At 39.5% G+C, this 12,500-nt stretch overlaps 1 protein-coding gene and 2 long non-coding RNA genes across 3 annotated transcripts in view; 1 reads left to right on the forward strand and 2 right to left on the reverse strand.

The window, feature by feature from the left end:
• The window catches only part of foxo6a (forkhead box O6 a), a 40,761-nt gene extending 30,466 nt beyond the window's left edge, over positions 1–10,295 (reverse strand). The window contains exon 1 of the mRNA XM_077200204.1: positions 9,757–10,295. Coding sequence (XP_077056319.1) covers positions 9,757–10,107 — 351 coding nt within the window. The 5' untranslated portion in view covers positions 10,108–10,295. The remainder of the gene's footprint in view (positions 1–9,756) is intronic.
• The window catches only part of LOC143709108 (uncharacterized), a 168,496-nt gene that overhangs the window by 137,642 nt on the left and 18,354 nt on the right, over positions 1–12,500 (reverse strand). The gene's annotated exons all lie outside the window — the stretch shown is intronic.
• The window catches only part of LOC143709109 (uncharacterized), an 88,332-nt gene that overhangs the window by 16,887 nt on the left and 58,945 nt on the right, over positions 1–12,500 (forward strand). The gene's annotated exons all lie outside the window — the stretch shown is intronic.

The following is a 12,500-nucleotide window of genomic DNA, read 5'->3' on the forward strand; positions in this document are numbered from 1 at the left end:
TTATGCTTTCTGTACACCTAAAGACTTTGAAAAGATTTAGAAAAGACTTTATAAGATTATCAGCTCACATCTAAAGACTTGGGTTCGGAGTTTTTAGTCTCAGACTAAAGACTTGCGATAATATCAAACATGTTTGATATGAAAGACTAGAGAAAGACTGGCATCAGTCTCAGGCTCAGTCTCAGTCTGAGTCTCAGTCTCGCAGTCTCAGTCTCTCAGTCTCAATCTCGCAGTCTCAGTCTCTCAGTCTCGCAGTCTCAGTCTCTCAGTCTCAATCTCGCAGTCTCAGTCTCTCAGTCTCGCAGTCTCAATCTCGCAGTCTCAATCTCGCAGTCTTATGCCGGGCGTACACCAAAGGATTTTCACAGTCCCAGACTAAAGACCGGCAGTCTTTAGGAATCTTACTTGAGTCTCAGCGCGCTCCCGTCGTCTCGATCGTTAAATGTGAGGTGATAATCTGCAGTCGGCGACCCGATTTATGACAGTCTTTCTCTAGTCTTTCATATCAAACATGTTTGATATTATCGCAAGTCTTTAGTCTGAGACTAAAATATGTGAACCCAAGTCTTTAGATGTGAGCTGATAATCTTATAAAGTCTTTTCTAAATCTTTTCAAAGTCTTTAGGTGTACAGAAAGCATCAGTCTCGCAGTCTCAGTCTCTCAGTCTCAATCTCGCAGTCTCAGTCTCGCAGTCTCTCAATCTCGCAGTCTCTGTCTCCCAGTCTCTCAGTCTCGCAGTCTCTCAGTCTCGCAGTCTCTGTCTCGCAGTCTCTCAGTCTCGCAGTCTCTCAGTCTCGCAGTCTCGCAGTCTCTCAGTCTCACAGTCTCTCAGTCTCTCAGTCTCGCGGTCTCTCAGTCTCACAGTCTCTCAGTCTCACAGTCCCGAAGTCTTGAAGTCTCTCAGTCTCACAGTCTCTCAGTCTCGCAGTCTCGCAGTCTCGCAGTCTCTCAGTCTCACAGTCTCGCAGTCTCTCAGTCTCACAGTCTCTCAGTCTCTCAGTCTCGCGGTCTCTCAGTCTCACAGTCTCTCAGTCTCTCAGTCTCACAGTCCCGAAGTCTCGAAGTCTCTCAGTCTCAGTCAAAATCTCACATTTGACCACAACAAATATTGACAGGGTTTGTGATTATTTCACTGTTTGTATAGATTATCATATTTTTGACAGTAATAATTAATATTGTTATAATGAATTTTCAAAGTTTAAGAAGGTGTGAGACGAGGATAAAACCATAAAATCTATGCATTTAAATGAGTAAAAGAAATATGTAATAGAAGTAATTCAGAAATATGAGCACTAACACAATTAGGTTTATTGCATCTAAACCAGTAAGAAGTTTGGAATAATTAAGCTTCTTCAATAACAATAATAAATGTTTTTGAAAGAAGTCTCTTATGGCTGATGAAAATGTACCTTTGGCATCATTGTATTCTAAAATACATATTCAAAATAATGTTAAATGTAATTATATTACACAATATTATTGTTTTTACTGTATATTTGATATAATAAATGCACTCTTATTGAGCAGAACAGACTATCGTTCAGAAGCATCTTATTTGTTCCAAACTTTTGACCGGTATAGAGCAATAACAGCTAATATTTGACGTTGATAAATATCATCAAAGGACGATACAGAGAACTTGAAACGCTAGAAGTGCACGTATTTTAGAGTGAGCTTTTGTCAGATGCTTTTATCCAAAGGCACACATTTGATCTTTTCACACTTCTGCTGGGAACTGAAGCCGTGAACTTGTGTTGCTACTGAATGATCTTCTGTTTGAGTCTCTTATTGTACAGAAAAACACCAAACCCTCCTGCACATACAGCAGTTTCCTTCATTTTTCATCTTCTGCACTGTTACTGAATTCGTTTTTCCCAGCAGAAGTTTATCTCTAATGTCGTGATGTTCATCAGACTCTCTGTGTCAGTTTTCTACACACATGCTTCACTTACTGGTCTCTTATGATGCACAAGTATCGCAAATAAATATTAGACAACACATGTTACAACCAGTGTTAATGCATTACAAGTAACATAAGTTATGTAATCAGATTACTTCAAGTAATGAGTAAAGTAATGCATTACTTTTAAATTTACTACAAAATATCCCAAAAACAGATTTAGTATTCCTCAAAATAAAAATAAAAAAATACCGAAATGCAAACCCAGAACATTAGAAATGAGAAAAAGTAACGCTTTACTTTCCATTAAAAAGTAACTCAATTAGGGACTTTTGGGGGGAAGTAAAGCAATATTGTAACATTACTTTTAAAAGTAACTTTCCGTAAATACTGTGTTTGTAAGTGTGAAGCAGTTTACTGTCTTTATTTCATCTCTCTCTCTCTCTCTCTCTCTCTCTCTCTCTCTCTCTCTCTCTCTCTCTCTCTCTCTCTCTCTCTCTCTCTCTCTCTCTCTCTCCCTCTCTCTCTCTCCTCTCTCTCTCTCTCTCTCTCTCTCTCTCTCTCTCTCTCTCACTGACTCTTTGCATCATTACAGACCTTAAAGACATGTTATAAATAACACTCCAGTCACTTCACATTACAGTCTGACTGACGGCCTGCTGACCCAACACACACACACACGCACACGCACGCACGCACGCACGCACGCACGCACGCACGCACGCACGCACGCACGCACGCACGCACGCACACACACACACACACACACACACACACACACACACACACACACACACACACACACACACACACACACATATGTTTGTTTTTGTGATTTGTGAGAACATTCCATAGGCATAATGGTTTTTATACTGGACAAACTGTATATTCTATCCCCTTACTCTGCCCCTATCCCTAAACCTACCCATCACACACACACACTCACACACACACACACACACACACACACACACACACACACACACACACACACACTGCCCCTATCCCTAAACCTACCCATCACACACACACACTCACACACACAAACACACACACTGCCCCTATCCCTAAACCTACCCATCACACACACACACACACACACACACACACACACACACACACACACACACACACACACACACACACACACACACACACACACACACACACACACACTGCCCCTATCCCTAAACCTACCCATCACACACACACACTCACACACACACACACACACACTGCCCCTATCCCTAAACCTACCCATCACACACACACACTCACACACACACACACACACACACACACACACTGCCCCTATCCCTAAACCTACCCATCACACACACACACACACACACTCACACACACACACACACACACACACACACACACACACACACACACACACACACAGACACACACACACACACACACACACACACACTGCCCCTATCCCTAAACCTACCCATCACACACACACACTCACACACACACACACACACACACACACACACACACACACACTGCCCCTATCCCTAAACCTACCGATCACACACACACACACACTCACACACACACACACACACACACACACACACACACACACACACACACACACACACACACACACACACACACACACACACTGCCCCTATCCCTAAACCTACCCATCACACACACACACTCACACACACACACACACACACTGCCCCTATCCCTAAACCTACCCATCACACACACACACTCACACACACACACACACACACACACACTGCCCCTATCCCTAAACCTACCCATCACACACACACACACACACACACTCACACACACACACACACACACACACACACACACACACACACACACACACACACACACACACACACACACACACAGACACACACACACACACACACACACACACACACACACACACACTCACACTGCCCCTATCCCTAAACCTACCCATCACACACACACACTCACACACACACACACACACACACACACACACACACACACACACACACACACACACACACACACACACACACACACACACACACACACACACACACACACACACACACACTGCCCCTATCCCTAAACCTACCGATCACACACACACACACACTCACACACACACACTCACACACACACACACACACACACACACACACACACACACACACACACACACACACACACACACACACACACACACACACACACACACACACACACACACACTGCCCCTATCCCTAAACCTACCCATCACACACACACACACACACTGCCCCTATCCCTAAACCTACCCATCACACACACACACACACACACACACACACACACACACACTGTCCCATCCCTAAACCTACCCATCACACACACCCACTCACACACTCAGACATGGGCAGTATTTCTATTTAATGTATTTTAAATACGTATTTAATTACTTTAGTGTATTTTGTAATTTGTATTTTGCAGGTGTGGAAAAAATAAAATGTAGTTTGTAACAAAATATTTTGAGGGAGTGTATTTAGTGTATTTCAAATACTTAAATACTTAAGAAAAATCACCATAGTAAATGATTTTGCCATATTTTCGGTCTGATGTTGGCAATGGCAATGTCCAGGTTAGATGCACGAAAATCATGTGACACCCTGTAGACCGGGCTCCCTCCAAGAAGTGAATGAGTTTTGAACTCTTAAAAACGGAATTAAGGTAAAGTGTTTTGTGAAAAATATACAGTCTACACACACACATATTGCACACTGAACGACATTAAAGTGAAAATAATTGTGCCTTATGAGATCAATGCACTGTGTTGTCATTCATAAAATGACATCATAACGTTAGGCCCTACCTATTATGAAACAGCGCGTCTGTCGTAACTCCACTGAAATCTCCATGCTAAGCAAGCGTTCACAATATAACACCCATCTGCAGTTTTTACACGTTTGTAAACATATTACATATGAGAAACATTGATATTTATTTTGTATAAAATAATCAGCAATCCTATTGTTTTTAAGTACAGCGCGATTCTACTATGGAAAAGGCACACGGGGTCAGGGCAGTTAGAGTCTCGTGTGTAAAACAAACCCACACATTTTATGATTAATATGATAAATCATATATATTATGATTAAAATGGAATTTTGATTTTGTGTCGAAAATTCTCGGTCTGTTATTTTTACACAAACATCGCTGCAAAAGATGCTTTCCAACAGGTTTTATCGTAGTTTTTGTCCAACTCCATTGACTTGTATTGGATGTTCTGTGAGGTACGGTATTACTCCGCCGCCGGAGACGGAAATGGGGTTGTTTGTATTCTTTCTGTAACGTTAGTCTTCCAGTCGCGGTATCGTAGGCTCATAGCGTAGGCTACGCTATGCTATCTAAACATTGGCAAAGGTGCATTATCGCCACCAACTGGGCTGGAGTGTCTATTATTCAAGCTCTCGACGGAAGAATGTCCGGGTGTGAGGCGTTTGGAAAAATAGTTCCACAGTTTTACAACGAATGGTAAAACATTGGAAAGCATCTTTTGCAGCGATTTTTGTGTGAGCATATCAGTGAACACCCCAGACTACTCGGTGAGTTTCACGTCTTTGTAAACTAAAGTTTAATGCGTTTAATGAATGATTCTTCCAGTGCCCCTATGAAACCATTGTGGAGGTGGGGGGTGCTAACACAAAAACCTAAAATTCTCGGGACAGCAGCATGTGTCTAAATTTCAATTTTAACCGTTCTATTTCATCAGAAACGATCTTAAAACAGGGCTTTAAATGTAAAATACCGAACTTTCCTTTCAGGCACGAGTAGAGTAACGGTGATAATATGGCTACGTAGCCTACATCAAACACGTTTTGCTATTAAGGGCAGCCTACCACACCACTGATGTGAACTTAGCTATGCATGCCATTTACGTCAGAGGGAGCTATTTCAGGCCCTGTAGAGATTTAGTGAAATGCCCATACTTTTTTATTTTGCTACTTCGCCATTTTGAATTTACACATTTCTCATATTTGTCTTATTGCTACTTTTTGTGTTATTGACCTTTCAGTAATAAAAAAAAAAGACTTAGGATTATTGTGGGAGTATTTTTGTATTTTCAAAATACTAATTACTTGTATTTTATTTAAATACATTTTCACATCAGTATTTTGTATTTTATTTTGTTACATTTCATGAGCCAGTATTTGTATTTTGTAACAAAATAGTTTGTGATGTATTTGTGCCCACCTCTGCACACACTGCCCCTATCCCTAAACCTACCCATCACACACACACACTCACACACACACACTCACACACACTCCTCACACACACACTCCTCACACACACACACACACACACACACACACACACACACACACACACACACACACACACACACACACACACACACACACACACACACACACACACACACACACACACACACACACTCACACACTGCCCCTATCCCTAAACCTACCCATCACACACACACACTCACACATACACACTCACACACACTCCTCACACACACACTCCTCACACACACACACACACACACACACACACACACACACACACACACACACACACACACACACACACACACACACACACACTGCCCCTATCCCTAAACCTACCCATCACACACACACACACACACACACACACACACACTCCTCACACACACACTCCTCACACACACACTCCTCACACACACACAGGAGCATGATGACATCATGGGATCCAGGTAGCCAATCAAAGTCTATCAGTTTATGACAATAAGTTCTTCAGTCATGAGCATGTGTAACATCAGACACACTTAAATCAGTGTAACATCAGTGTAACATCAGTTTAACATCAGTGTAACATCTGTGTAACATCAGTGTAACATCTGTGTGATATCAGTGTAACATCAGTGTAACATCAGTGTAACATCAGTGTAACTTCGGTGTAACATCAGTGTAACATCGGTGTAACATCAGTGTAACATCAGTTTAACATCAGTGTAACATCTGTGTAACATCAGTGTAACATCAGTGTAACATCAGTGTAATATCAGTGTAACATCAGTGTAACATCTGTGTGATATCAGTGTAACATCTGTGTAACATCAGTGTAACTTCGGTGTAACATCAGTGTAACATCGGTGTAACATCAGTGTAACATCAGTGTAACATCAGTTTAACATCTGTGTGATATCAGTGTAACATCAGTGTAACATCAGTGTAACATCAGTGTAATATCAGTGTAACATCAGTGTAACATCTGTGTGATATCAGTGTAACATCTGTGTAACATCAGTGTAACATCTGTGTGATATCAGTGTAACATCTGTGTAACATCAGTGTAACATCTGTGTGATATCAGTGTAACATCAGTGTAACATCTGTGTAACATCAGTGTAACATCTGTGTAACATCTGTGTGATATCAGTGTAACATCTGTGTAACATCAGTGTAACATCTGTGTAACATCAGTGTAACATCTGTGTGATATCAGTGTAACATCTGTGTAACATCAGTGTAACTTCGGTGTAACATCAGTGTAACATCAGTTTAACATCTGTGTGATATCAGTGTAACATCAGTGTAACATCAGTGTAACATCAGTGTAATATCAGTGTAACATCAGTGTAACATCTGTGTGATATCAGTGTAACATCTGTGTAACATCAGTGTAACTTCGGTGTAACATCAGTGTAACATCGGTGTAACATCAGTGTAACATCAGTGTAACATCAGTTTAACATCTGTGTGATATCAGTGTAACATCAGTGTAACATCAGTGTAACATCAGTGTGATATCAGTGTAACATCAGTGTAACATCTGTGTGATATCAGTGTAACATCTGTGTAACATCAGTGTAACATCTGTGTGATATCAGTGTAACATCTGTGTAACATCAGTGTAACATCTGTGTGATATCAGTGTAACATCAGTGTAACATCTGTGTAACATCAGTGTAACATCAGTGTAACCTCTGTGTGATATCAGTGTAACATCTGTGTAACATCAGTGTAACATCTGTGTGATATCAGTGTAACATCAGTGTAACATCTGTGTGATATCAGTGTAACATCTGTGTGATATCAGTGTAACATCAGTGTAACATCTGTGTGATATCAGTGTAACATCAGTGTAACATCTGTGTGATATCAGTGTAACATCTGTGTGATATCAGTGTAACATCAGTGTAACATCTGTGTGATATCAGTGTAACATCTGTGTGATATCAGTGTAACATCTGTGTGATATCAGTGTAACATCTGTGTAACATCAGTGTAACATCAGTGGTTCTGTTTCTGTGTGGTTTGGGACTCTGGTCAGGTTTCCTTAACCCTTTAAATTAAGTGAAAACAAAAGTTTTAAAGATGATTATTCTTTTTTACATATAATTATAAATTATAAAAGGATACGAGTGACTATTAGCAGGTTTGGATAATGGATGGTTGGATGTTTCAAGGTTTTTAATTTACCGCATAGATTCGATTTCTAAAAATAGAACCTCGTGAACAGAGTTGTGTGTGTGTCTGAGGTGGTAACCATAGCAACAGTACGCCACTCAAGTGTGTTGAATGAAACATTGGCAACGTGCTACAAATACTATTAAGTACCATAGTTCAGCATTCAGATTGGCATCCGTAACTCAACAAACTGCTTGAAGTATTAAGAGACCATTAAACCAAATGACCAGAGTCAGGAAACACCTGTATTTGTCCTATTAGATAACTATTCAGGGGTGATTTATTACTGGATGATATATCGAGCAAGACAAACACCGTTCAGTGACTGACTGCTGGACTCTTGAATCTTGAGGATGATTTGCATTGATTAAATACGAGCTGAAATCACAGAACAATCTGAGATAACAGGAGAGATGATTCAGAACTCAGTGAAGGGAATAAATGTTTTTGTTGCTGAAGTCTGACATATGTACAGAAAAACTGTATTAAGTTCAAGTGTGAGGTTCAAATCTGCAGCGAAGGAAATCACAAAGGAGATGGGAATGAATCGAGAGAATGAATCAAGAGCTGTGAATGAATTAAGAGAATGAATCAGGAGAATGAATCAAGAGTTGGGAATGAATCAAGAGAATGAATCAAGAGAATGAATCAAGAGAATGAATCTAGAGATGAATAATGATAATGAATCAAGAGCTGTGAATGAATTAAGAGAATGAATCAGGAGAATGAATCAAGAGTTGGGAATGAATCAAGAGAATGAATCCAGATAACGAATCAAGAGAACGAATCAAGAGAATGAATCAAGAGAATGAATCTAGAGATGAATCATGATTATGAATCAAGAGCTGTGAATGAATCAGACTGACTGCAGTATTGAACCTGAGGAATGTTTGATAATACATGATTACATTAAGTATGAGCAATTTCCTTCCTCATTCAGTCAGCCAGTAAAAACACACTATGTATATTCCTGATATATATATATATATATTCCTCATGCATTTAGCATGCGTCCTTTCACGTTTTTCCTGCCTGCACTTTTTTTCTCTGTATAAAATAACCAGAGCTTCAAAACAAGACTGAATCTGTCTATAAATGTCCAAGACTATAAGGCTTCACAATCTTTGTTAAGAACACTTTCATTTGACCTCTTCACCCTGTACACACACTCGGCACATCCACTGTATGTGAATTGGATATTATATGCGTGTGTTGAATAGTTAGCCTACTGTATATTGCGTTTTATTTCCAACGTTGAAAACGTGTTAACAGTGATTTTTTCACACCCTTGTGTAACTTGACCAACAAATGTGAATGAATCGTGCGTGCGTGCGTGTGTGTTTGTGATCATGCGTGTGTGTTGTGATGATGATGTGTGTGTGTCGCGGTACCTTCCAGCCCGCCGAGCTGTTGCTGTCTCCTTTATCGCTGAAGTAAGGCACACATCGGACCATCCAGTCGTAGATCTGGGACAGGGTGAGCCTCTTCTCGGGCGAGCTCTCGATGGCGCGGGTGATCAGCTCCGCGTACGATGCGTTTCCCCACGCGTTGCGTCGCGAGGACGACGCGTTGGGTTTGCGTTGAAATCCTCCGGCGTCCCGCATCATCATCATCATCCTCCTCTTCCTCCTCCTGTGTGGAACATCATCCGAATCCACGGAGAATATGGAGAGATCCGCGTTCAGCTCGTTCATATCGTCCACCTGATGCGCTCCATCCTCCTCTACCCTCATCATCTTCATCTGTCCTTTTAGTCCCCGTCAGGTGTGTGTGTGTGTGTGTGTGTTCACTGAGTCCACCTTACACAGGAGAGAGGAGGAGGACGCATGGTGAAGTCAGGATAATGAATGCATGATGTGTTCCTCTTCTGTCTCCACGCCGGGTTTAACTCACTCTGACCAGATTCTTCCTCTTCATCCTCCTCTTCCTCCGGGAGTACAGAACTGGAGCAGCAACAGATGACAGGACTGAGAACTACACACTGAATCATGATGTCGTCATGCTCGTTTGGAAAAGTCCTCAACATATTTTATTTTACTATGTTCTAGGCTATTTTAATGTTAATTTGATTCTATTTATTTTCAATGTAACCGATTCTGCTATGATCGTGTAATAATGACACTTTCAATAAATACAGTACCAACCTGAAACTTAACAAAATACTTCTTTCTATCTATCTATCTATCTATCTATCTATCTATCTATCTATCTATCTATCTATCTATCTATCTATCTATCTATCTATCTATCTGTCTATCTGTCTATCGATCTGTCTATCTTTTCTCACTCACTTTATATGCGTACAGGCAATTTTGTACGTTTAGATTTGCTTTTTCCAAACTGAACATAATACAAAACCGAATAAATCTGCTACATTTCTACAGCATGCCATATTGAAATGTATTCTGACTCTAAAAATTGCAATTAAAAAAAGCTATTGAAAGTAAACGCGCTTTTGTTGTTATAAACGCGAGATGCTGGCAGTGCAATGGGGGAAAAACGCGTAACGTTTAGAAATACGTCTTTTAAAAGATGAACTGCGTTTTTAGAAAGACGCGAGCGAAACGGTCATGCGCGTTCACAGAAAACAATGGAAAAGAAGCGCATATGGAAAAACGCGTTTATGTGAACGCCTAGTCTTTCAGTTTCATTGCCGTCTTTACAAAACAGGAAACCTTATGAATGAATTCTGTAAAGATGGATAATGACATAAACTAGCCTACAGTGAATTATATATACAGCAGAGAGTGTCATTCTGGCTTGTAAAGACATTTTACAAAAGAAAACATTGTATAATTCTCCTGTTTTTAGTTTTTATGAGTGACACATTTTGTTCGTTGTGCGAATCCTCTGCTGTTCTGGAAGAATCTTCATGATTTAGAATATTTAATCATTGAATAGTACAGACGCTTCGGCTTCACAGTCGATCATTTCTCAGTCCTCTAATGCGCATGCGTGAATAAGACCGATTCAGATGCTAATCCAGTCTGACTAATTACAACACAAACCCAAATGACAGACAACAGTTCCAGCCATTTCACAACAGTCTTTGATTTGTTATATTGGTGACTATATCATTTGGGACTGGAGGGTTGTTTTGCTCGTGGTTTAGTGGTTATATTAGCTATATCCTTCATTGAGACTCGGATTATTTCAAGGGAATAGAGCCTGTAATAAATAAAGTCACTTTGGATAAATGCATCTGCTAAATGAATATGAACATTTTTAAAGTTGTTTTAAAGCATATCTGGTAAAAAATAAAATAAAAAATAAAATAAAAAAATCACAAGTTAAAATTAAATAAATGTTTGGAGCACTGTAAAAAATGATTTTTTTGGGAAGGTAAACACTACTGAAAAAAAAACAATGTAATTTACAAGAAAAAAGTTAGTTCAGGCAAGAATTAAAAAAATACTAAGTAAATTCCATATCAGTACTTAATTCAAGCGAGTAGAAATGAAAGCGTAAATATCAACTCAATAAAATTAAGTAACAATTACTCAACTTTTCTGATCCTGGGGTTCCCATCATGCACTGGACCTTGCATAATTAATGAGGTTGATTTTTCACTGGTTTCCAGCTGTATTTACACTGTTTTATCATTGCTTTTGTTGTCAGGATTTAGTAACTTGCCATTTTGTGACATTTCGAGTAAATTTTCTGCTCAAAATGACACATTCAAACACAAAAACGATCCATCAAATGTTACCGTCATTGTGTATTGTCTACCAAGTATTGAGGTCTTTGCATTTTCACATCATGCATAACATCTGACATGATGAAATATAAATTACTTAGATACTCTAAGTAAAACACATACAATAAATGACTGGTATAATTCAATAAAATTGTTTGACTGAAATGTAATGCAAAGGAAATTTCAACTAAATCGATATTAATCAACTTTTTGATAGTCAAGTTAAAATTACTTATTTTCTTTGTTACTTTCACTTAACTAGGTTAAGTAAAGTTTACTTAATTCAACATTCCAAGTAAATTTTAACTTAAAGATTTCTAATTAAAGCTACTGATAAATATGTTTAGGTTTTTACTTGGCAAATCTTTGTAAATTTACTAGCATTTTCTAAGTGGAAAAAGTTGCCTTGCTTTTTTCAAGTAAATCCTACTCCAAATT

This window comes from Siphateles boraxobius, unplaced genomic scaffold (genome assembly GCF_051911475.1).
Source record: "Siphateles boraxobius isolate OS27281-9 unplaced genomic scaffold, OSU_SipBor_1 45, whole genome shotgun sequence".
In the NCBI taxonomy this organism is placed as follows: Eukaryota; Metazoa; Chordata; class Actinopteri; order Cypriniformes; family Leuciscidae; genus Siphateles; species Siphateles boraxobius.